This window comes from Oncorhynchus clarkii, chromosome 5 (genome assembly GCF_045791955.1).
Source record: "Oncorhynchus clarkii lewisi isolate Uvic-CL-2024 chromosome 5, UVic_Ocla_1.0, whole genome shotgun sequence".
NCBI lineage: Eukaryota > Metazoa > Chordata > Actinopteri > Salmoniformes > Salmonidae > Oncorhynchus > Oncorhynchus clarkii.
In genome coordinates, this window is record NC_092151.1 from 60,160,655 (window position 1) to 60,186,757 (window position 26,103).

Here is a 26,103-nt window from a genome sequence, read left to right on the forward strand (position 1 = left end):
ATATCTAGTAATATCATCAACCATGTGTAGTTAACTAGTGATTATGATTGATTGTTTTTTATAAGATACGTTTAATGCTAGCTAGCAACTTACCTTGGCTTACTGCATTCACGTAACAGGCAGTCTCCTTGTGGAGTGCAACGAGAGAGAGGCAAGTCGTTATTGCATTGGACTAGTTAACTATAAGGTTGCAAGATTGGCTCCCCCGGGCTGACAAGGTGAAAATCTGTCGAGGTAGTTAACCCACAGTTCCTAGGCCGTCATTGAAAGTAAGAATGTGTTCTTAACTGACTTGCCTAGTTAAATAAAGGTATATAAAAAAATAGATTAAATCGGTGCCCAAAAATACGATTTCCGATTGTTATGAAAACTTGAAATCGGCACTAATTAATCAGCCGTTCCGATTAATCGGTCGACCTCTACTACGGAGACGTAATTTATAGATCGGCTAGATGTTCTTAAACATTTGGCCATCAGATTTGCTACCATTGCGCCACATAGGACACATCACTGCACTCTACACTCCTGGTAAACTGGTCATCTCTGTATAACTAGTGGGTCGCAAGTTGACGATTATTTATAAACCCCTCTTAGGCCTCACTCCCCCCTATCGAAGATATCTACTGCAGCCCTCATCCTCCACATACAACACCCGTTCTGCCAATCACATTCTGTTAAAGGTCCCCAAAGCGCACACATGCCTGGGTCCCACCTCTTTTCAGTTTTCTGCAGCTAGCGACTGGAATGAGCTGCAAAAACACTCAAACTGGACATTTTTATCTCAATCTCTTCATTCAAAGACTCAATCATGGACACTCTTACCGACAGTTGTGGCTGCTTCGCGTGATGTATTGTTCTCTACCTTCTTGCCTTTGTGCTGGCCAATAATGTTTGTACCATGTTTTGTGCTGCTACCATGTCGTTGTCATGTGGTGTTGCTATTAATTATGCTGTGTTGTCATGTGTTTCTGCCATGCTATGTTATCAACTTAGGTTTCTCTTTATCTAGTGTTGTGGTGTCTCTCTTGTTGTGATGTGTGTTTTGTCCTATATTTTTAATCCCAGCCCCCGTCCCTGCAGGAGGCCTTTTGGTAGGCTGTCATTGTAAATAAGAATTTGTTTAATTGACTTGCCTAGTTAAATAAAGGTTAAAAAAATATATTTTCAATTGAACCTTTATTTAACTAGGTGAGTCAGTTAAGAACAAATTCTTATTTACAACTACGGCATATCACGGCCAAACCCGGACAACGCTGGGCCAATTGTGCGCTGCCCTGTGGGACTCCCAATCACGGCCGGATGTGACACAGCCTGGAATTGAATCAGGGACTGTAGTGAGGCCTCTTGCACTGAGATGCAATGCCTTAGACCGCTGCACCACTATGAAGGAATCATTCTAGTGTAAATAACGAACGACTTACCATCAAAAGAACATCTCTAGGATCAGTTTTGTGATCGGTCAGAAATATCAGATATATTTGAAAGGCCTCATTCTAATAATGTCACAAAGCTGTGTGCTGCCCCGATGGTGTGGTTACCTTGGGAAGAAGATGCTCTCCACCACATAGAAGTCCTGCATGAGGACGTCTCTCTCAGGCTTGGAGCTCAGGTTGCCCACCGTGTAGCCGATGCCCAGCTGGATGGCACCTTTCAGGGCGGAGGACGTGGTCTGGGGGAGAGGAGAGAGATGGTGGGGATTAGGGAAATACTTAAGACATTTCTGAGCTTGGTGGACTACCACTCATTTGTATTCATTGAGAAATCTTACGATTTACAAGCTCCATTAGCTCAGCTCTCAGACGGGACTGAATTCTACACTAAAGAGGCAAAAATTGACTCACTCAGACACGCAAACCAGAATACCTATAGTGTAACGTGCTAAAGACAGACAGGGTGGATGAATCGGGTCGGAGTAGTGGTTATCTGTGAGACACACTCGGATTGCTCTGCAGTGTCTTTTCTTTATGCCTTCTCACATATATAAAAAATACCCCAAAAATCTGTCAATGTGCCCTTGAGCAAGGCACTTAACCCTGATTTGCTCCAGGGGTGCCGTACTACTATGACTGACCCTGTAAAACAACACACTTCACTGCACCTATCAAGTGTATGTGACCATAAAACATATAGTATAAGTGGAGAGTACAGTGTGCAGGCTTACAGAGCTATGTCCCTTCTCTGCTATGCCTGCACACAGCTGTAGCCTAACTGTGCATAAAGGACCATTGCCAAGTGCCTACCAAGGGTGTTTTTCCTTGCCAATGTCTTGGCTTGTTCTATTGGGGGTTTGGCTGCTTTGCTGTGAGGCATTTGTAAAAGGCGCAGGCACTATATGTGATCCCTATTTGCTTGATTAATTAATTGATTGACTGGCTAAAATCCGGGGAGATGGTGCCGACTGCCTACCTTCTTGTAGGTGGTCTCTCCGGACGCGTCCACTCCCCTGTGGCCCATCCTCTTCCCCTGGCCTGGTAGACCCGAGACACCAGGCAGCTGTTGGCCAGAGGATGGAGCAGAGTGGTTAAGACACATATTTAGACCGATACTCACTTCTATGGGCTGACAACACTAACAACACGAACACCTGAGGTTAGTGTTTATCAAGCGTTTGCAGCACCAGTGTGAAGTTTCCACCTGTTCTTTGCAATAATAAACACATCAAATGAGGAACAAAAGGTCAATCGAATCAAATGTATTCACATGCGCCAGGTGTAGACTTTACCGTGAAATGCTTACTTACTTAAAAGGAAATAGTAACACAATAAAATAACAATAACGAGGCTATATACAGTACAAGGAGCACCGGTGCCGAGTCAATGTGCAGGGGTACGAGGCAGTTGAGGTAATGTAGGTAATATGTACATATAGATTGGGGTAAAAGTGACTAGGCAATCAGGATAGACAAACAGCGTAGCAGCAGAGTATGTGAAAGTGAGCGCCTTCAGAAAGTATTCAGACCCCTTGACTTTTTCCACATTGTAGAGTGTTATAGCCTGAACTCAAAATGTATTGATTGTGTGTGGAGTCAAGGTGATCTAGAGTTTTTCCTGAATATCAAGAGGTACAAGGACAGTTTCACGTTTTTCAGCTTTGATTTCTTTTGTCCTGCATTCCCCTTTGAAAATCACAAGTGCAAACTTGACACAGGTGTGAACGCTTTGTAAATGTGTCACTAAGCCGTCTGAGTGGACTGAGTGTCCCTTCAAGCTCCTCTTTCAAATTGAGAGTGGGTGCTTCTCATCGCAGGGCAGAGTGGAACATGGAAGGGGCTTATAACCAAGTCCCTATGGAGATTCCCTCACTACCCCTGAGCATACTGATGCTGAAGTCTTTATATAAAGTGTAGCAAACAGAGATCACACACTATGAGGATTGACGTGCAGGGGGATCAAAGTAGATGGAGACGGTGTGTGTAGCAGTCAGAACACATACAGAGTATAGGGAAATGGTGTGTGTAGCAGTCAGAACACATACAGAGTATAGGGAAATGGTGTGTGTAGCAGTCAGAACACATACAGAGTATAGGGAAATGGTGTGTGTAGCAGTCAGAAAACATACAGAGTATAGGGAAATGGTGTGTGTAGCAGTCAGAACACATACAGAGTATAGGGAAATGGTGTGTGTAGGATCACAGTGAGGAGAGGGGGGTTAACGTAAAGGGCATGTCAGGGAGGAAGAGTCAAATGTATTTCACGGTCATATGGGCTAAATAAAAGTAAAATAAGCAAGTACATTACCTCTGTGATGTGTGCTTTTCTAGCAGAATAGTCTGTGTGAGAGAGAGAGAGAGATCGAGAGAGAGAGATAGGAGAGAGAGGGAGAGAGAGAGAGCGTGAGTCCTACGAGGGGCTCCATTACTTCACATCATTAGTGTTAGAAGGAACAAACAGAATGTTAAGTGTAAAAAAACAGTGGGGGGCAGGTAGTGGAGGGGATGGTTACCAAATCACTAAACCATGCCCATTCCTCCTGGTAATCCGTACCATCCACCCATCCCCAGTCCCACTCCAGCATTTCTACCATTCCATAAAACCAAGCGATGTGAAGACGTAAACAACAAAGGAAGTAATCAGTGAGCTCTGCTGTTCTGTTCTCCCCAGCTGGCCTGAAATAGATCCATAATTGTAGCCAATTTCACCACTTAGCATAATGAAGGACTGAGAGGGGAGCTCAGATAGCACAACACAACACAACACACTACTGGCTTGATTGATTCAGTTCACTCTTAGGAGTATTAACACTAGACGCCAGTGGGCTGATTACATCAAGAGTCAATACACTGACTGACTGAGGCATTTAAAGCTGACAGTGGTTCACACCGACATTGTTAAAATTAGGCTTATCTATTTAACATGAGTAACACGCAGACAGTAATAGTGCAATTTGAATGGCCTATATAAATACATTCATTTAGAATAAGAATGCGTTATAGGCTACACCAGGTGCGAAAGGCAACGGGAGTAGGCGATGTGATGACAGAGGGCCGCAAAGAGGAGAATCTGCATGTTCTCTGAATATGTTTTTCTCCTTTAAGCTGCAGTGCTAAAGTCTGCCTGCCTGCTTCCTCTGGTTGCCCATGTGACTTAGCCAGCCCTCCTCCCTCTCCTCCCCTCCAGCTCTCTGTAACTCACTCGCTCCCTCTGTCACACACAGCTTTGCTGAGGGATGATCAAGCCAAAACGTGCCAATGCAATGCTTCTGCAGGCAGGCTGGAACATTGCATAAAGAAAAAAGAAAAACATTACATCCAACCACGTTGAGACTGAGAATGTTGACAATGCAGATGGTTAGAATGAGAGGAGAGAGGTGCCTATCCTCCTTGTTACCGGGCAGACCCTAAGTCTTTCCTCCGTTCCTGTTTTCTTTATAAAAGCCCCCCTGTCATTTTGCCCTGTGAACAGTGAGCTCGTTTCCCCTTGTATCTTACTAGACTAGAGCCATTTTGCTTCTGCATGCCTACAGCCGTTCAGACAGCCAGCCAGGTGTTATTATTACGCCACAGGTTTCCAGGCATTTTTTTTTTGTGAACCCTTCCTCAGATCTTCACCACCATAAAGGTCTGACTGACTGGTTGTAATCTATATGGATTTGCTACAAGCTTCACTGGTTTCTTTTCCATTTTGTTGCCTTCAAATCGCATGGTGGTGACTGGAGCACTTCTTCGGTCCATTTTCCAGTTCTTTGAGAGTACTGATTGCGTCATTGTGTGAAGAAGACCTTGAAACCTACAAGGCAGATATGGCGCTGGTGAGGTTTCCAATGGGATCGGTCACTCCCATGTGCTCCTGACCTAGGGAGGGATTGAGGTCTAGTCAATGAACCATGTCGATTACATGGCAGAACCAGTGAAGACCATCCCCATGTATTACAAAGCTGTGCAGGGGGATAAACAAATATAGCCTACTCATCACAATAAAAACCAACCAGTCCTGGGAAGTACTAAGCAGACCAGGTAATCTGTTAGCTTTTTTGCCACATAAAGCCATTAGCAGCGAGTCCATTAGTAGTGGATGACAGGGAGGGACGGAGGGAGTCATGGGACAAAGGCATTCTGGAGGTGTCCTGTCCTCTCGCTAATTTCCACGTGCATCAGTCACCTCCCTCAAGGTCACTCGCTAAGTGCCTCCTGGCCATCAGCTAAATGAGCCCAAGTGTCGAACTTAACAGACCAGGGGAGAATGAACAAGCCTACTGTGTGTGATAGTTCAGCCTCACCGTACCTCTCCCTATCACACGCTTAAACTGATAGTTTATTTACCTATTCTTGCTCTGGGTTTGCAGTTTGTAGAATGTATATTCTACAAGGTGCTTCTACACCTGCACTGCTTGCTGTTTGAGGCTGGGTTTCTGTACAGCACTTTGAGATATCCGCTGATGTACGAAGGGCTATATAAAAACATTTGATTTGATTTGATATATAGTAAATATGTGGCCCAGCCAAACTTGGACGATGCTGGGCCAATTGTGCGCCGCCCTATGGGACTCCCAATCACGGCCGGATGTGATACAGCCTGGATACGAACCAGGGACTGTAGTGACGCCTCTTGCACTGAGATACAGTGCCTTAGACCGCTGTGCCACTCGGGAGATGGCTGTATTATGGTCTATGTTGTACGGTTGACTTTCTCATGCAATCATCCTAACAAATTAGGCGACAAAAAAAAACATTGGTCGACCTTCTTTCAACCAATTGAGTGGTCGAAATTCTAAAACATGTATTTTTCCATATATGACATAGCATTTGTGTTTTAATAAAATCAACTTGTCTTATGCTTTAAGCATGCTGTTTGATTAAATAACACACAAATGACTTAAGAGGGAGCAAGATATCAATATAACCTAACCAGAATTTTTTTTAACTGTTCCGACCCTCCTCCTTCCGCTACTGATGGTCTTCGCAGATTCTGGGGTTACAATCCTGAAGTTGCCAGTAATTTGCAACCGCTGGGTCAGCAAACTTTTCATGTGGAGTGCCAAGTCTTTGTATCACAACATCATTGTCTGAGGTTAATCTACATTCTATCTAAATCTACACTGAACAGGCCCACCCAATAGGAATGTTTTTTTCTCCACAAAAGGGCTTCCCCACAAAAATACTCCTCAGTTTCATTAGCTGTCCAGTTGGCTGGTCTCAGACAATCCCGATAGTGAAGAAGCCTGATGTGGAGGTCCTGGGCTGGCGTGGTTACACATGGTCTGTGGTTGTGAGGCCGGTTGGATGTTCTGCCAAATTCTTTAAAACAACATTGGAGGCGGCTTATGGTAGAGAAATTAACATTACATTTTCTGGCAACAGCTCTGATGGACATTACTGCAGTCAACATGCCAATTGCACGCTCCATCAAAACTTGAGACATCTGTGGCATTGTGTTGTGTGACAAAACTTACATTTTAGAGTGGCCTTTTACTGTCCCCAACACAAGGTGCACCTGTGTAATGATCATGCTGTTTAATCAGATTCTTGATATGCCACACATCAGGTGGATGGATTAATCCTCACTAATAGGGATGTAAACAAATAAATAAATATGCTTTTTGTGGGATCTTTTATTTCATCTCATGAAACATGGGACCAACCCTTTACATGTTGCGTTTATATTTTTGTTCAGTATAAATGAAAATTATACAAATCTAAAAATAACTTTTATTAAAATAGTCAACTATGTAAAAATAGCCTACATTAAGCCAACTAATAAAAACATTGCAGCCTGCTGGTACAAAATATCCTGAAAAAATAAATATCCTATAAAATCACATTGGCTATGCTTGGCCTGTCTGAAACGAACTTGTAACATCGTATCAACTATCAACTGGGTTGGCTGGAATCTTGTGCTAGCAAACTTGCAACATTGTATAAAATATTCTGGGTCTCAGAGTTTCCTGCACCAGTGAGCTCGGGACAGACACAGCTGTAGGCTATTTGTGCAAGGGATAAGAATTTTAAGTATTTTATGACGTTTCCACTGGATCAGAGCATTATATTTTTCGTTTTCATGCCGAGTGGTTATTGAAAAAGAGCGAGCTGAAAATATTTTTCAAATACTTTTTAGGAACTATTGTCATTCTCAATTGATTCTAAAAACAGGCACTGTTTACTTGCTGTTTGAGGTGACATTTTTGGGGGTAATGCTCCACAGCTCATTAGTGGTAGTTAAGACAATCAGAAATACTAAATCAAAACGTCCCTACATTATAGGCCTACATTTGCGTGCAGACCATGTAGACTAGTCCTACTTATATACGGGTGAACAAGTGCTCATCCTTAGTCAACATCGACAGGAGCGTTTCAAACAAAAGACGATAAATTGACAAAACTCGTAAATGGAATGAAATAAACAAAAATGTGTTTCTCACAAGTCTAGCATAGGTTGTGAGTTCTGCAAACAACGTGTCCACCCCAACAATGAGAACAGTAAATTACTATAATAATAATAATAATAATAATAATAAATAATAATAATAAATGTCTTAACCGAAATACCATAACTAAACAAAAATACATTGCAGATTAGAAATTATGGGAATTAATGTTAAAATGTAGGCTACTACTAGTGATATATGTAATGGGGAATTGACAGACACAGCAAACAATGCACACAAGTTATGAAACAATGACTATGCACAAAATGGTGGGAGAGGGCGCATTCTGGAGAGACGTGCCTTGTGCAGCTGAGACACACTCCTCTTTTTCTTGGACCGTGGCCTCCTTAATGGATTAGTCCACAGAGAGAGGAGCAAATCAGACCGGTATCTTGTGTGCAATTTAAAAAAAAAAAATATATATATATATATATATATATATATTTGTTACTGCTCGACTAAAAACATCTGTCGACCAACAGCCTATCGACAAAACAAATCGACCAGTCGACTAAATGGGGTCAGCCCTATCACAAACAAAGCCAAATCCTCCTAGATGCAACTGCACACACTCCCCGTCCACTCCCCATTCCCTGGTTTCCATGGCTCCCCAATTGAGGTCAACTGGATTTTATGAGTATGCACATATACCTGGAATCAGACACATTCTGCCTTCATTCCACACACTAAATGTACATGTTGTGTTTATATTTTTGTTCAGCGTAGATTAGCTACACAAGGGTGTAGAGCGCTATAGGCTATATTTTTTAAACACACGTTTTTATTGCTTGTTAGTAAATAAATACATCTGTCTTCTTTTAAAAAAGGTTGGAAGTGTCTGACTATATATTAATTATTCCTCAGCAGTCGACGAGGTCGTTCCGGCTCTGAGGCCTATAATGCACTAATGTTGTGTCAAATGGGCAATGCACCAATCCTCTCCAACCTGGCATAATTTGATACTGAATCTTTTCTTAATTTATAGACTAATAAACGCTGATCAGGCCCGGTCCTTGCCAATAAGCTGCCCTAGGCGGGACAAAAAAAATTACCGCCCTCCTATTCCTGCAAATAGAACGTGTCAGCCCACAATGCACTTTTATGATTGCCCATTTGGTAGCCTACTGTTTGTAAAACAGGCCATTTACTGGTAATCCCTGTAATTTGGTTACATACATTTGTTAATGCATGTATTAATTACAGCAATTTACCATTCTCATTCTCGGAGTGGAATAGTTGTTTACAGAGTTCACAACCTGCTACACTTGTGAGAAAAAAGTTTTTGGTGTATTTCATACCATCATTTTCGGCATCCATGTGTTAATGAGCGTGTGTCTTGTTTCTCTGTCCTGTTGACAGAGCCCTGCTAGGCTTCTCAGTCATTTGTTCTTCACCTCACGCATTATAAAGTTCCTCACAGTGTCTGAAAAATCTTTCTAAAACCCTTGATAATCAGTGCCGTTGATGAATATGCTAGGCTATGGACATGTGTATTTGTTTCTATGTTAATGATTGTCAGTTTCATCTTCATACTTTAGCATAGCTGTCCCCATCATTTATCTTATAGCCTAATTTCGGAAAGCGTTAAGGTAAGCCTAGATTTAAACATTTTTTTAAATAATGGAGAAATATTTGCTTGTGTCTGACGCTGGTGGCTTTGACTGACGGGTGCTTTTATGGGGGTGTGTGTTCGGGCAAGACAAAAGATGAAAATCAGCATTCACACTCTGAATGGCACACATACACAATCCATGTCTCAAGGCTTAAAAATCCTTATTTAGGCTGTCTCCTCCCCTTTATCTACACTGATTGAAGTTAATTTAACAAGTGAAATCAATACGGAATCATAGCTTTCACCTGGATTCACCTGGTCAGTCTGTCATGGAAAGAGCAGGTGTTCTTAATGTTTAGTATACTCAGTGTATACAGTAGTATTTGCCAAGTCATCAATAGGTATTGTTTCAATCCTAATGTTTTATATACTCATGGTAAGTGTATATGTCGATTCAAAAAGTTAATAAAGTAGCCTGTCTGGACTCTTTAATAAGAATCAAAACGTTCCTGTCATGATTTAATCTTGTAAAAGTCCTATTTTCAGAGGTTTAAGCTACATTATTTATCTCAATATGTCAATACCACTGCCATCGAATGACTGCAGCAGCAGTTACAAGATCCTCTCCAACCCGGCATTTATTCATTGGTTGATTCATATTTAGAAGTAATAACCTGAACAATAATAATGAAATGCCATGATAATAATGAATTGTAATTACTTGTTTAAAATACATTTTAATTAAGAAGCATATCCATGTAAACAAGTTACAAACAGAATTGTGACCCCCCCCCCCCCTTTTTTTTTTACCTCCCCCTGAACGGTTATGTCGGTCAATGTGTACATTGGCCTGGCCAATTACCGTCACCTGAAATTCCAAGACCGTCACAGCCCTAGTCACACACAACAATTATATTTGCTGTAGGCCTATATTTTATTCATTTTACTCATTCCGCTGCAATTAAAGTTAGGCCAAAACAAAAGCAGGGCAACAAAATTAGGTTTGAAAAAGAGCAAGGCCTGTATGTTGTTGAGTATTGAATCCACAGAAGTAGACGGGCCACCACAAAACCCTGATGGTGGACAACACCTTTGTCTCTCTCTAGATCACAAGTTGCTCTCTCCTTCCCTCCTCCTCTGTTTTTGGTCCAAGTCGGGATGGAAAGTTGCGGTAGTGAGGTAATTGACTCTGTCTGCTCCAGTGTGACCAAGACGTCACTAAATTGTCGGATTTCACCCATTCCAAAATGGAGACTATTGAGTGACCACACTCATAATTAAGAAACCATCAACTTTACTAATGCTAAACCGTTTAGGCTTAACACATTCCTTGCAATTACAGTAACCGGCAGTATTACCCTATATTACCCACACGCCAACAGATGGCATACCAGTAACCCACAGATAGAGAATGGCTGGACTAGCACTCCAAAACACATCTTAAATGGGCAAACCATACCACAACTTAAAACACAATTCATTCTTGCATTGAAATGATAGTCTAGTCAACATAACCACTTAGTGACATGTAATATGCAGTCAGTATATAGCTGACAGTAGATACAGCCTGTGCCTGGGGGAGATTTATAGCTTTTCATGAAGCCAACTGAGGCTCCATTTTGATCAATAGCAGCTCTGAGTTAATAAAAAGCAACAGTCATTGAGACCTATGGGTGGGCTGAGCTGCTGCTCAATGGAGTCTGCCAGCACAGTCATCTCAATGGTGTCTTCTAAAGACACTAGCATTATACTGTATGTTTGGGCCATTGTATGTTTGGGACACCAAAACATACAAAGGGTTGAGGTCAATTCCTTTTTAATTCAGTCAGTTTAGGGATTGAAAGAAATAACTAATATGAATGTAATTTCAATTCACTTCCTGGATTGACTGATTCATAAAAATAAAAAAATAGACTCTGACATCCAAATTGGAATGTAGAACGTTCGATGGTGCAGCAATGGAGATAACTGCCCAGGGGTGAAACTGCTAAAGTGACCTGAATAAGTAATCATGTTCAGCCCTCTAAAATATATTGGGTTATGTGGTCTCTTTGTTCCATAATGGAGCTTCAGAATAGACAAACACTAGTCTAAGCAACATCGTGTCCAAGTCAAAGTCACTCAATGAGTAGTACTGTAATCCCCTAACTCACCCAGCTGACATGAAGGACAGGACATAGAGGCTTCTCAGGACAAGTAGGTGTTGTTTCCTTTGAAAGCAGGACAATAACAATATAGTGAAACTCAAGATGGAACCTGGTGTATTGGCACACTGACTACCATTGCCAAAAACAACATTTTTGTGGCCTTTCCTCTCCATGAAAGACAATGGCTAGGCTACATGGTCAATACTGCTTCTCTAACTTTTGACATTTTTAAAAGACTGATCCATTGAGACCAGATGGCAAAAGTGCTTAGTACATTTTCTTTCAACACCACAACCCAAACTGAACTCAGCCATTGAGATGGAAATTCAAAGCAAATTAATACATTGTATCTTTATTAATACCTAGTCCGCTCTGCCGACTGCTTGGGTCTCAATGACTGTAGACTTATAGACTCAAAACCTCCACAGACCTCCTGTGTCCGGTCATGGCCTGGAATGCGGTCACTTACAGCCAAATCCTAATTTTAGGCTACTGCAAAATACACATTGGCAATTTGAACTTTCTCAAAAATGATGCATTGATGTACATGTAAGGGCTTGACCCTTATAAAATGCAGCAGTAAAGGCAAGCCAGTCTCTCCAAGTCCACAATGCACTGCTTCACAGGGCTCTAACATTAACTCCTTAGGGCTTAACACTGCCTGCCTGAGTGGAGCCTCTGCTGTCTCTGACACTGGCTGCCCTCTGACTCAATGCTCAGTCTCCTATCTGTCTCAATGGGAATGATGGACAGTATGCTGGAGATGGACCCAGCATGACTCTGTCATTCACCCAGAAACCCTGCTTGGCTGGGACAGACAAAGACCGTGGTCTGATAAACAACATGCTCCAGCACACACAGATGTCAACACACATTAACATGGATTGGCGTGCTTAATCATAGCCAGTTTCTCTAACCAAATGTTGTGACATAACAGGGTGTGGTATGCTGATGAATAGGACTCATTCGTTCCAAGACCTACAGTAGACAGGATACGACCATCTGCAGAGCATGATGTGTCAATACTGGGCCGACTAATTATGTGAATCTGTCAGGAGGATGGGTGTACTAAGAACACATCTAGACCATGTTATAAAAATACACCTCTCTCTTTTAAAGGACTTTGGTTTACTTCCCCACACAGTCTAGTAGACAGCGGAATGTTTACCAAGTCCTATGCACACCAATTCTTGGGGTGTCCTGTGTGTGTGTGTGTGTGTGTGTGTGTGTGTGTGTGTGTCAGCATATCCTCCCTGGAGATGTATGCTCCTGTAAGACTACTGGGCAGTAGCTTCATCCTGAGAGAAGATGGGGAAGGGGATTTCTCTCCCTCGCTCTTCCCCCTACCTTGTTTTCATCACTTACTGGGGCCTTGGATCAGAGCTGAGCAATTATCTCTCGCTGATCCCCGAAACTGTCAAGAGAATTTGTGAGCGGCATGAAAGTCCTTTTAGGGTGAACATAGGGGACCATGACAGTTTAAAAACATGAGTAGTAGCTAGGTTCTGTTTCACTCAGTAGACCATAAATAATCATGGTGTTGGTTGCTGAGAGAAGCACATCTTGCTCTGGTGACTAAGAGCTAATGCTCTTGTTTACCTAGAGTCTGCTATATGGGTGCGACCGTAGCAGTGCACACCTTCCCAAACTCCTGGGTTAGGCTAGACATAACATCTGGACTCAGCAAGAGGCTGACCATATGTGGCTCAACCACAGCTTCCTATGGAGGTACTAGGGTTGAATAAGGAGCTAAAATGTGCCCTTACAAAGTCGGAAACAAACTTGTGAAATAGGTGGCCAGATGATTTGGGCTTGGATACAATACAGGAAAGGTAAGTTTCAGTTTCGGTGCAATTCGGTTTGATTAGAGAACCACCTCACTAACATTATCAGATTGGGGGGGCAATGTAGCCGATGTTCTTTGTCCCCCCACGTTGGTTCTGAAATCACCATCTCCCAATAATGAACTTGCCATTTTTGCAGATTAAATGTTTAAAAACTATTAATGTATCAATATTTATCATTTACAAATGAGCTATGCCATAACCAATGAATTATATAGCACAACTTTGGATTTCACCACCCCTTACTTTGATAAAAATGTTAACAGTGCATTGATAACAATAACCTAGCAAATGACACAGGTTTTCATTCAACTAATAAAGCCTAACATCACATAAAGACATTTTAGCATTTGAATACTGAAGGTGACGTGCAGATGTGCAAGATCAGGAACAGGCCGCCTACCTGGCGTTGGTAAGCGTGCGAAACTGGGCACAGTTTGACTAGGATGTTATTGCCTGGGGCTGCTTAATGACTTGCAGATCAGTGACTGTCAACACAGTTACATTTTTTTTTATTTATTTTAATTTCACCTTTATTTAACCAGGTAGGCAAGTTGAGAACAAGTTCTCATTTACAATTGCGACCTGGCCAAGATAAAGCAAAGCAGTTTGACACATACAACGACACAGAGTTACACATGGAGTAAAACAAACATACAGTCAATAATACAGTATAAACAAGTCTATATACGATGTGAGCAAATGAGGTGAGATAAGGGAGGTAAAGGCTAAAAAAAGGCCATGGTGGCAAAGTAAATACAATATAGCAAGTAAAACACTGGAATGGTAGATTTGCAGTGGAAGAATGTGCAAAGTAGAAATAAAAATAATGGGGTGCAAAGGAGCAAAATAAATAAATAAATAAAATAAATACAGTAGGGAAAGAGGTAGTTGTTTGGGCTAAATTATAGGTGGGCTATGTACAGGTGCAGTAATCTGTGAGCTGCTCTGTCAGTTGGTGCTTAAAGCTAGTGCGGGAGATAAGTGTTTCCAGTTTCAGAGATTTTTGTAGTTCGTTCCAGTCATTGGCAGCAGAGAACTGGAAGGAGAGGCGGCCAAATAAATAATTGGTTTTGGGGGTGACTAGAGAGACATACCTGCTGAAGCGTGTGCTACAGGTGGGAGATGCTATGGTGACCAGCGAGCTGAGATAAGGGGGAACTTTACCTAGCAGGGTCTTGTAGATGACATGGAGCCAGTGGGTTTTGGGACGAGTATGAAGCGAAGGCCAGCCAACGAGAGCGTACAGGTCGCAATGGTGGGTAGTATATGGGGCTTTGGTGACAAAATGGATTGCACTGTGATAGACTGCATCCAATTTGTTGAGTAGGGTATTGGAGGCTATTTTGTAAATTACATCGCCGAAGTCGAGGATTGGTAGGATGGTCAGTTTTACAAGGGTATGTTTGGCAGCATGAGTGAAGGATGCTTTGTTGCGAAATAGGAAGCCAATTCTAGACATAACTTTGGATTGGAGATGTTTGATATGGGTCTGGAAGGAGAGTTTACAGTCTAACCAGACACCTAAGTATTTGTAGTTGTCCACGTATTCTAAGTCAGAGCCGTCCAGAGTAGTGATGTTGGACAAGCGGGCAGGTGCAGGTAGCGATCGGTTGAAGAGCATGCATTTAGTTTTACTTGTATTTAAGAGCAATTGGAGGCCACGGAAGGAGAGTTGTATGGCATTGAAGCTTGCCTGGAGGGTTGTTAACCAGTTGGATTTAGGGGGCGCTATTTTAATTTTTGGATGAAAAACGTTCCTGTTTTAAACAAGATATTTTGTCACGAAAAGATGCTTGACTATGCATATAATTGACAGCTTTGGAAAGAAGACACTCTGACGTTTCCAAAATTGCAAAGATATTGTCTGTGAGTGCCACAGAACTGATGTTACAGGCGAAACCCAGATAAAAATCCAACCAGGAAGTGCCGCATTTTCTGAAACCGCCTCATGCCAATGACTCCTTATATGGCTGTGAATGAGCTACGAATGAGCTTACGTTTTCCCCAAGGTGTCTACAGCATTGTGACGTCTTTTTAGTCATTTCCCTTGAAGAATGGCCGTAAGGGACCATATATGACATGTGGTCACATGGTGTCTCCCGCAGAAAACCTTGCGTAAAATACTGAGGTAGCCATTTTCCAATCGCTTCTTATGAGAAACCAACTGCCTCGATGGATATATTATCGAATATATTTGTTAAAAACACCTTGAGGATGGATCCTAAACAACGTTTGCCGTGTTTCTGTCGATATTGGATTTCTCAGCCAAGCATGGTGAAGAAACGAGAGCTTTTTCGCCTACAAAAATAATATTTTGGGAAAAAAGGAACATTTGCTATCTAACTGGGAGTCTCCTGAGTGAAAGCATCCAAAGTTCTTCAAAGGTAAATTATTTAATTTGGTTGCTTTTCTTATTTTTGTGAAAATGTTGCCTGCTGCCAGCAGAGCCTAGCATAGCATTATGCCATGATAAACTTACACAAATGCTTGTCTAGCGTTGGCTGTAACGCATATTTTGAAAATCTGAGATGACAGTGTTGTTAACAAAAGGCTAAGCTTGTGTTTGAATATATTTATTTAATTTCATTTGTAAAAAGTTTATAGGGGTATTTATGTCCGTTGCGTTACAATTTCGGCAGATAATTTTAGAAAGAAAGGGTCCAGATTGTCTATCCCGGCTGATTTGTAGGGGTCCAGATTTTGCAGCCTCTACATGCAGTTCAATACTGAAGGGGAGGACACATCTGTTGTCACAAAAGATGAGAGGTATTTTTGGAAGGTAGAAAGAATGTAAAAAATTAAAATAAAATAAATAAATTCGGTGAACCAGCAATTCATAACGTTTTAATCGATTTTCTGACCGATGCATGCTACATTTGGATCGGTTTGGGGTCCGCGGACCGATGCAATTGTCTCTCAATAACCTCAAAGCTAGGGGGCAGAATTTTCACTTTTGAATAAATAAATGCCCAATTTCAACTTCCTGCTACTCATGCCAAGAATATAAGAATATAACATATGCATATTATTCATATTATTCAGATTTGGATAGAAAACACTGAAGTTTCTAAAACTGTTTGAATCATGTCTGTGAGTATAACAGGACTTATGTAGCAGGCAAAACCCTGAGGACTAACTGTTCAGAATGTATTTTTCCCCCCTCTCTGTTCACTATATTGTCTTTGCCATTGGATATTTAATAGGAACCTATTTTCAGTTCCTTCCGCTTCCACACGATGTCGCCAGTCTTTGGAATATGGTTGAGGTTATTCCTTTGTGCTATGAAGAAGTAGGCCAACTTGGAACTGGGGACACTTTTGTGAGTTGCGCAAGACGTGAAAAGCAGTGCTGGTTTCTTTTTGTTCCTGTATTGAATACAGATTGCCGCGTCTACAATTTGATCGATTGCATTCGCGTAACAGGCAGGCAAGGTAAAAATCTGTCCCGGCCTGTTCCTAGGCCGTCATTGAAAATGAGAATGTGTTCTTAACTGACTTGCCTAGTTAAATAAAGGTGTAAAAATGTTTTTTGTTTGTTTTTAAATCGGGGAAATCGGCGCCCAAAAATACCGACTTGAAATCGGCCCTAATTAAATCGGCCATTCTGATTAATCTGTCGACCTCTAGTTCAATGATTTCTGTCTGAGAGCACAAGCAGGACACCTTTACACACAGACTAGGTATAGGAGGCTTTAGAGAGAATTGCATGAGACTCACATCACATCTTGGACGTATGAGTCAAACCGAGTCAGACCTCAAGCTGTTGCACAGGGTGGACATAATGTTAAATCAAATCAAATGTTATTTGTCACATACACGTGTTTAGCAGATGTTTTTGCGGGTGTAGTGAAATTCTTGTGTTTCTAGCTCCAACAGTTCAGTAATATCTAACTAGTAAAAACGAAAAATTTCACAACAATACACACAAATCTAAAGGAATGGAATTAAGGATATATAAATATTTGGACGAGCAATGTCAGAGCGGCATAGACTAAGATACAGTAGAATAGAATACAGTATATACAGTGGGGCAAAAAAGTATTTAGTCAGCCACCAATTGTGCAAGTTCTCCCACTTAAAAAGATGAGAGAGGCCTGTAATTTTCATCATAGGTACACTTCCACTATGACAGACAAAATGAGAAAATAAATCCAGAAAATCACATTGTAGGATTTTTAATGAATTTATTTGCAAATTATGGTGGAAAATAAGTATTTGGTCACCTACAAACAAGCAAGATTTCTGGCTCTCACAGACCTGTAACAACTTTTTTAAGAGGCTCCTCTGTCCTCCACTTGTTACCTGTATTAATGGCACTTGTTATCAGTATAAAAGACACCTGTCTGTGATCACAAGAACGGTGAGCAAAAATCCCAGAACCACACGGGGGGACCTAGTGAATGACCTGCAGAGAGCTGGGACCAAAGTAACAAAGCCTACCATCAGCAAGGGCATTGAAGATGAAACGTGGCTGGGTCTTTCAGCATGACAATGATCCCAAACACACCGCCCGGGCAACAAAGGAGTGGCTTCGTAAGAAGCATTTCAAGGTCCTGGAGTGGCCTAGCCAGTCTCTAGATCTCAACCCCATAGAAAATCTTTGGAGGGAGTTGAAAGTTCGTGTTGCCCAGCAACAGCCCCAAAACATCACTGCTCTAGAGGAGATCTGCATGGAGGAATGGGCCAAAATACCAGCAACAGTGTGTGAAAACCTTGGGAAGACTTACCGAAAACGTTTGACCTCTGTCATTGCCAACAAAGGGTATATAACAAACTATTGAGATAAATCAGTATTTGGTCAATAACAAAAGTTTTCCACCATAATTTGCAAATAAATTCATAAAAAATACTACAATGTGATTTTCTGGATTTATTTTCTCATTTTGTCTGTCATAGTTGAAGTGTACCTATGATGAAAATTACAGGCCTCTCATCTTTTTAAATGGGAGAACTTGCACAATTGGTGGCTGACTAAATACTTTTTTGCCCCACTGTATATATTCTCAACCCATTCCTTTACTAGATTGTGTGTATTACGTTTTGTTGTGGAATTTGTTAGATATGACCTGTTACCATTTCGCTACACTCGCAATAACATCTGCTAACCACGTGTATGGGACCAATAAAATTTTATTTTATTTTCTAATAGCTAGTTAGCTATGTCATTGTCTTGCAAAATACATGATAACCCTACATTTAGCTAATGTGTGTACGAATGAGGAAAAAATATTTAAAATTGTCTGCTCGTGCTTGTGAATTATTTAATTACTCAAGAGTGATATGGTTTGGTTGCATTATTCAAGAGCGTTGCTAGCTAATATGTTTTAGAGGAAAAGTTTCTTGCATTGTTGAATAGCTTGCAAGCTTCCTGGCTAGTCAGTGACTACTGTGATACTGATATTTATGGTAAATGTGGAGCTGCAGCGCCACAATGTCACATTGCCAGCCTCAACAAAAAGGTTAGGCAAGGATGTAACGTAAATTGAAAAGTTTCTGTACATATGTCAATTTAAATCTCGTCGCGCTGCCTCTACTTAAATGTTTGTCAATGCGAATGTAGCCTTTAAAATCAATCAATGACTAGAGTCAACTGCATGCCCTAAGAGTCATGAATGATAGAGATGGTTTTGAATGAATAGCAAACAGTGGAGAGAAGGTTCAGTAAGTTCGCCAGCTGTGAGCCACAGCTCGTTGTAACTATCACATCCTTGTTTTCAGGAGACAGCGTGGTATCGAGGAGCCTCATAACCAAGTAAATAACCTTGTAGTGTGACCCCACCGTCTGCGCCACATTGTTTAGTGTGCGCACTACTACGTTTGGCAAGACAACAACAAAAAAATACAGGACATATTGTTGTTTAATGTGAGATGTTCAGCGATGTTAGGATTTTAAAAGTCGTGTAGTGTCCGCCTGGCATTACTCTGCTCATCTTTAATCGTCCTGAGGTCAAAATAAAAGTGAGCATACGCCTATTAAAACACCTGGTTTTCTGAGCAATCTTTCTAATTAGGACATGTAAACAGCTTAAAATCAGAGTTCCAGCTATGTATTTGATCTGCACATGTGCCAGCACCAGTAGCGCAAGCCTCCCTCTTATTCGTGAGTTTGGGAAAAACTGAAAGTATGCATCTTAGAAAGAGTTTTCACATACAAAATGTATACTGTACATCTGAACTCAGATTCAAATAGGCCTGGTAGAACATTTATTATGATTGGCAATTTTCTGCATTTATAAAATTACCCATCATGTAGCCTGATTTCAGGTGTGTCCATGTAAACATTATTATTAGGGAAATCGTTCTTCTTGCAAAGCATGTAAACGTTTTAAACAAACTATTACATGAATCTGACTATTCACAATCATATTATTGTGTGCATGTAACTGTGCTCATAGCTGACATTACTAACCCCTGAGGAGTTCTAAGATAATGTCTGGATTCCAACCAATAATGATGAGAGATTGAATGATACTGGCATAAGTAATCCAGTGTGCCGCAGCATCCTTAGCATTAGCACAGATGGCTACTACTCTCAAAAATGACCCCTATATGTGTTCTAATATCCCCTGAATCCCTCCCATGCTTAAGAGAAACTGTTGCTCCATCTACTTTCATATTTAGAGTCCAGTAAAGCAGTCAAGACTGTGAGATAAGCTCTCCTCATGCCTTTGTGTATGGATATAAAATGTTCTTCCGCCAGCCTGACTTAAGCACTGATATAGAGAACTCCCAGTCCAAAGAATTTCACTGTGTCATGTAGACTCTGGAGGGGATTTTTAAATAACTTGAAGTTGTAACGTATTTGAAGATAAAATACAGAGGAATTAGAGCGGGAGACAGAGGAGCAGTTTTGATAGACGGTTTAGTGGGGACGGGCTAGGTTCAAACAGCTCTGGATTATCTCAGACTCTAGTACCAGGATGTGAAATAATAACCGCTCCAATTGGCAGTGTGCACAGCGCTGTGTAATTAGAATCAGCAGCAACCTTTGATTTGGGTACACAACAGGGCAGCGTGATAGTGATGTCATCTGTGTAATAAAGTCTGAAGCTGAGCTCTGCCCTCACGTGCAGACTGGCAACGACACATGCAGAGCAGAGGGGATGATGATGGTGCCTCCATGGTTCTTCAATATAATTAAACTGGAAAACTGGGCCTACATGAAAACACACAGACAAGGGTAGCCAAAAGAGCAGCCAAAAAACAAAGACATTCATACCCATGTAGTCAATTTAGGCAATGCCAACATCAGTATATGCACGCAAAAGCACACAATTAGCCTGTTATAAGATGACGCAAAAAGATCAGAGAGGACTCTGGTCAAAGCTCTGTCCAGCGAGATTTACGGAAACCCTGAGAGTAGCACGTCGCTTGGGAGGGAGAAAGAGGAGAGAACGGGAGGAAGGCAAATGGATCAATGGCAAATTACGCAGCGAAGCACACCATTGTGCCTCTGTCAGCATTTCTGACAACAGCTGCCTACAGCAAAGAACAGAGGGAGAGATAAGGAAAGAGGGATGGATGCTGAGGAACGAGTGGGTAAGCCAAGGGATTCACTGACTCACAATGGAGAGGAGGTACTGAAGTGTGGACTCTGAGGGGGGGACGGACGAGGGGATCGAGGAGAGGAGATAGGCCTTAGTGAGATTAATTCTGTCAGCCTGACTGTTCATTGATCTAAAGAGAAAAATTATGGTTGCTTGAGTGTGAAGGCCTGAATGGAACAAAATGGTGAGATGATTATTTAACAAACCACAGTGACTCCCACACCATGTTCTCACTAAGTACATGATGATCTCGTGTAAAATTAAAACTCAACAACACGGTGAGGCCATATGTTACAGCTGACATTTTCACAGAACAATGGGCACAATCAACCAATCATTTTGACTTTATCCTTATTCAGCAGTTACAATCTGATTATCTTGGTTTCACTTTCCATAAGTGATGCTGATGTAATTAATAGCCGTGGCTTATTGGTGGGCTGGCTTAGGCTAGTCTACTTATTTTCAAAAGTAAAGCTGTCAAGACAGAATGCACTTTTATGATCTCTTATCCGACCAAACATTGGCCAAATAAAGACCTTTTTAGAGCAGGCAACAGCATATTGAAGAGGTCTGTGGAGCAACCTACAACCACCCCATTATGGCTTATCAACTACAACAGCTGAACCTTTGAATCGGAAGCTCTACACCAGAAGAGGAAACACACATGACCTTATTGTGCGTGCGGTGAAAGTATGAGTGAAATACTACATTTAGACTCAACTGTGAAGTCAAGATAGCACAGTGAAAGGACCTGTAATGTTAGAAGAATCCTTCCTGACACAAGCTAGCTTCAATAAACAAGGAAATGTCAGCAGGGAAGCCGAATTATCTCCAGTATAATTTTTCCACAACAGTAGCTACATCGTCTGCTTGGGGAGATGTTGGGGAACTGTTCTGTCACCAGTAGCCTACATTATCAACCATTAAAGTCAATGTGAAGTATACATGGTCTAGGTCCTGAAAAATAATGCTGATTTGCTCTCCAAAGAGCCCGAATGGACAACAGTCTGAACATTCTGGCTTGCAGATTCATTCAGACAGAATGTAGCTAGCGATATCAATCTGCCTGAGAGACTTTGTCAAGCTATATCAAAAATGACTGTGGGTCTCCAGAGATGCTAATGGTTCTCTGTGACTGCGTGAGAAGACAATTATACATCATATGTCCGTTGACATTCCTACACGGAAAGCTTTGACTGCATGTCTGTGGAAAGCGATGTTTGCCTATTTGCTAGTTGGATCGAGACTAAATTAAACATCACTAGTCAAATTACTAACACTTCATCAGTAAGCCTATTTATGTAATAGGCTATAAAAGTACAAATCCCAATGACAGAATAGCATGACTTCTGTTTAGTCTACACATGTATAAAGATCATGCACTCCTGTACATTTATGTATATTCAGTGCAATGTGCACACTGATGCAGCTGACACCGGCTGGGGCCCCCTAGTAAACTGAACTTTCATTTTCACCCATAGCTGAGCAGCAGTCCCTCAGACTGATTCATGGAAGTTATGTCCTGAATTATTGGCTTGCCTCTTGTCAAAGTCAGCACTTTTCCCCACAAAGGACATGGTCAAATCTCCTAGCCTTGCAGTGCAGTTTAGAGGACCAGCTAAAATAACTTGACTGACAACCACCGTCTCAGCACCTCCACACACACACATCTTTAAGAGGCAAGCCATTGTACAGATTCCTGACCTAGCACATGTATTACGCAACAGACATTAAAAGTATGTTGTGTAACATGACATGTTGACTGCACTGTAAATAGTTAGGCCTATGTTTTAATGTGAAATACGAGCTTGTGCTTGCAAACATCTCTAATGTATCAATAAATATCCCCAAAGAGTGAAATTGGGATGGGATTAATAAATTATAAATTTCTTCACCCCATTTAGTTGACATGGACACTACACATTATTCATATTCTGTTCTCATGTCAGTGTTAATAAACTGCTAGTTATCTATGAAGCTATTTTTCATCCGTATTCCCTGAGCAGGCTAAAACAGATTAAATGCATCAACAACAGTTCAAAACAAATGTACAAAATGAGACGGAAGAGTGGTATTAGGCTACATAGTTGTATTTGAGAAAGTGATCATAAAGAATCTGTAATATAAAACTGCAATGGCCTGGTAGGCAAATACCTCTTCTGAACCATGCAGGTCATTTTCAGTCCCGCTTCCAAAAATACAGTGATAAGGAAAGTGATTTCAAAAAGAGCCAATCTACTATCACCAACATTGAAGAGATGAGCCAAACCTCCACAAACCTAATTTCCATAGCCCTTAACAGAGAAGCCACATGCAGAAATTGGGGTTTCAAGCACTGTCGGGTAAAGGGATTTGGAATCAGTCCACAGTGTTGACAGCTGAGAAAAATAAAAAGAGGAAAAAACCTAGACTGTGTATTTAAATTCAGCTTGTGTGAAAGATTTCGAAAGCGTTCCGCAGGGATGCTGGCCCATGCTGACTCCAATGCTTCCAACAGTTGTGTCAAGTTGGCTGGATGTCCTTTGGGTGGTGGATCATTCTTGATACAAACTGTTAAGTGTGAAAAACCCAGCAGTGATGCAGTTCTTGACACAAGCCGGTGCACCTACCATACCCGTTGTTTCAAAGGCACACAAATCTTTTGTCTTGCCCATTCACCATGTGCCATGAACCCCACATTGGAGGTGTCATAATACCCATAAAATCAAGCGGTCACACGGCAAAATCATTATTTTTCTTTTAGATACACGTAAAATAAAGGGCTGTGTCACGCCCTGACCATAGAGAGCTGTTTATTCTCCATGTTGGTTAGGTCAGGGTGTGATTACGGGTGGGTTATCTAGGTGAATTGTATATCTATGTTGGCCTGGTATAGTTCCCAATCAGAGGCAGCTGTTTATCATTGTCTCTGATTGGGGATCATATTTAGGTAGCCATTTCCCCATTGTGCTTTGTGGGATCTTGTCTATGTATAGTTGCCTGTGAGCATTATTATAGCGTCACGTTTCGGTTGTTCTTTGAACTTTTCTATTCCAAAATAGGGGATGGAAACATACCACACTGCATCTTGGTCTACTCCTTATGACGAACGTGACAGGCTGTGTTTCGTGTAGGCTTACCCTGGCATGACGTTTTGATAACCATGTAAATCTATCTTTTGGACAAGGTGACTTTTAATCAATATATTTGGCTCTATCAACTCTCAGATTTGAAAATGCTAATTAGCATTCCAAAACTACAAATCCCTGCAAGCTCCTGCACGTCATTTCTAGCGGACACCTTTGCTAACAGGTATTGTGTCAATTTAAAACGTGCACAAGACAGTTCATAGAATTGTAAATTTAAAGAAATGTTGCTTATTTAATAATTACAAAATTTTGCTAACATTAGATAGTTAATCCAGAGATTCTTACCTTTGACTCAATTCGTCAGTTTCGTCCAGATAATTGTGGCATTTTTTGTTCTTTATGATAGCCACATCAGCAGATATTTTGCATTTTATTTTCGGGGGGTAAATACTAATAAAAGTCACCTTGTCCTAGAGATTTACACAGTTACCAAAGTGTCACAACAGGGTAAGCCTACATGAAAAACAGCCATTATTTTAAGTGTTTCTAAAATCCTCTATGGGAAAATGAATGGTGGAAAAATGATTGGAACCATTTCCTTGTTTGACCTCTAGGTTTTATGGGTATTATGACGCATACTCTGGTACTCTATAACTCAAAGTATGGGATCATGGCCTCGGTTGATAGAGAAACTAGACTATGAGGATCTTTGCAGTCACTGTCTGTTTTGCTCAGAATTTCCATAGGTAGTAATGTATTTGTTGTTCACAGTCCAGGGCATTAGCGGAAAAAAAACAACATTATGAAGTGAATACAACCATGACATTTTTATATAAAACATTGATATGATATGAAAATATCCTAGAAGGGGTGCTTATTTCAAAATTAACCAAGAAGTGGAATTCAAAATGGACTCCAATGGAGATGGTAATGAAGCCATAGTTATTTAAAACAGCTTATTAAGTGACATTTTCAAAAAACAAACATGAAATCAAGTAATAATACACCAAATGTATTCCTTAAATTCTGATTAGTGAAGAAAATAAAAGATTGCACGACAATCGAGCATCCTGGCATTGACACTCCAGAGAACAGAAAGCTCACTTTTGCAGCATCACATCATGGATTCTCTGCAAGCTTTGTCAGCCTCTTAAGAGTGTCCACAAAAGTGTCTAGGAATCAACTGTTTTAGACCATCCAAATCTTACTGGTGAAGGTGACGACTGGATGGCTTTCAGACTTGTTGACCAAATGCTTGTTTGGTCCACTGCTCGGTTTGAATTTTACAGCTTCGAGAAGTAATCCTACCTCAGATTATTGACACAATGGTTGTCTTGTCATAGACAAGGTGTATCTTTAAAGCAATGTGAAAGTGGACAAATCCAAATCAAGGGGATGAAATGGTTCAGCTGCCATGAACTTCAATAAACTCTTTCCGTTACTGGCCAAACGCTCTAACCACTAGGCTACCTGCCACCCCTTTGCATATGATCACATGGAATTATAAAGGTCTTACATTCATAAACAGAATTAAGGTCTTAAAAATCTATAAAGAAACATTCACTGATCATGCTTAGTTTGTTACTTCCTTGAGTAAGTATGGGTACCGCCCCAGTGACAATCTCTTTATCTGTGTAGTCTGCCCTGTGTGTGAAAGTGAACTGCAAATGTCAAGCCTGAGGTGATTTACAATCTGACAAGAAATGTCTATGAAAGTGCAAACCCTGTGCCACTGGTAGGGTATAATTCAATAACTTTTTTTTAACCATTTGACCTAACTAAAATTAAGAAGTTTAACCCTTCATAGGAAGGACATCATGACTGACATACAGTGCATTTCGGACAGTATTCAGACCTTCACTTTTTCCACATTTTGTTACGTTACAGCCTTATTCTAAAATGGATTCAATAAAAAAATGTCACTCAATCTACACACAATACCTCATGACAAAGCAAAAACAGGTTTTTAGGAATTTTTGATAAGTAAATAAGGTTTTTATATTTTATAAATTAAGTATTCACACCCTTTGCTATGAGACTTGAAAATGGAGCGGAGGTGCATCCTGTTTCAATTAATCATCCT

At 41.0% G+C, this 26,103-nt stretch overlaps 1 protein-coding gene across 6 annotated transcripts in view; it reads right to left on the reverse strand.

Moving 5' to 3' along the window:
• The window catches only part of LOC139409135 (phosphatidylinositol 4-phosphate 5-kinase type-1 gamma-like), an 89,857-nt gene that overhangs the window by 43,994 nt on the left and 19,760 nt on the right, over positions 1-26,103 (reverse strand). For 5 of the 6 annotated variants that reach the window (XM_071153885.1, XM_071153881.1, XM_071153884.1 and 2 more), the window contains exons 2-4: positions 3,738-3,769; positions 2,407-2,493; positions 1,539-1,669 (exon numbers count right to left, since the gene is read on the reverse strand). In XM_071153885.1, the coding sequence (XP_071009986.1) occupies positions 1,539-1,669; positions 2,407-2,493; positions 3,738-3,769 (250 nt within the window). The remainder of the gene's footprint in view (positions 1-1,538; positions 1,670-2,406; positions 2,494-3,737; positions 3,770-26,103) is intronic. The other variant, XM_071153883.1, reaches the window with a different exon arrangement.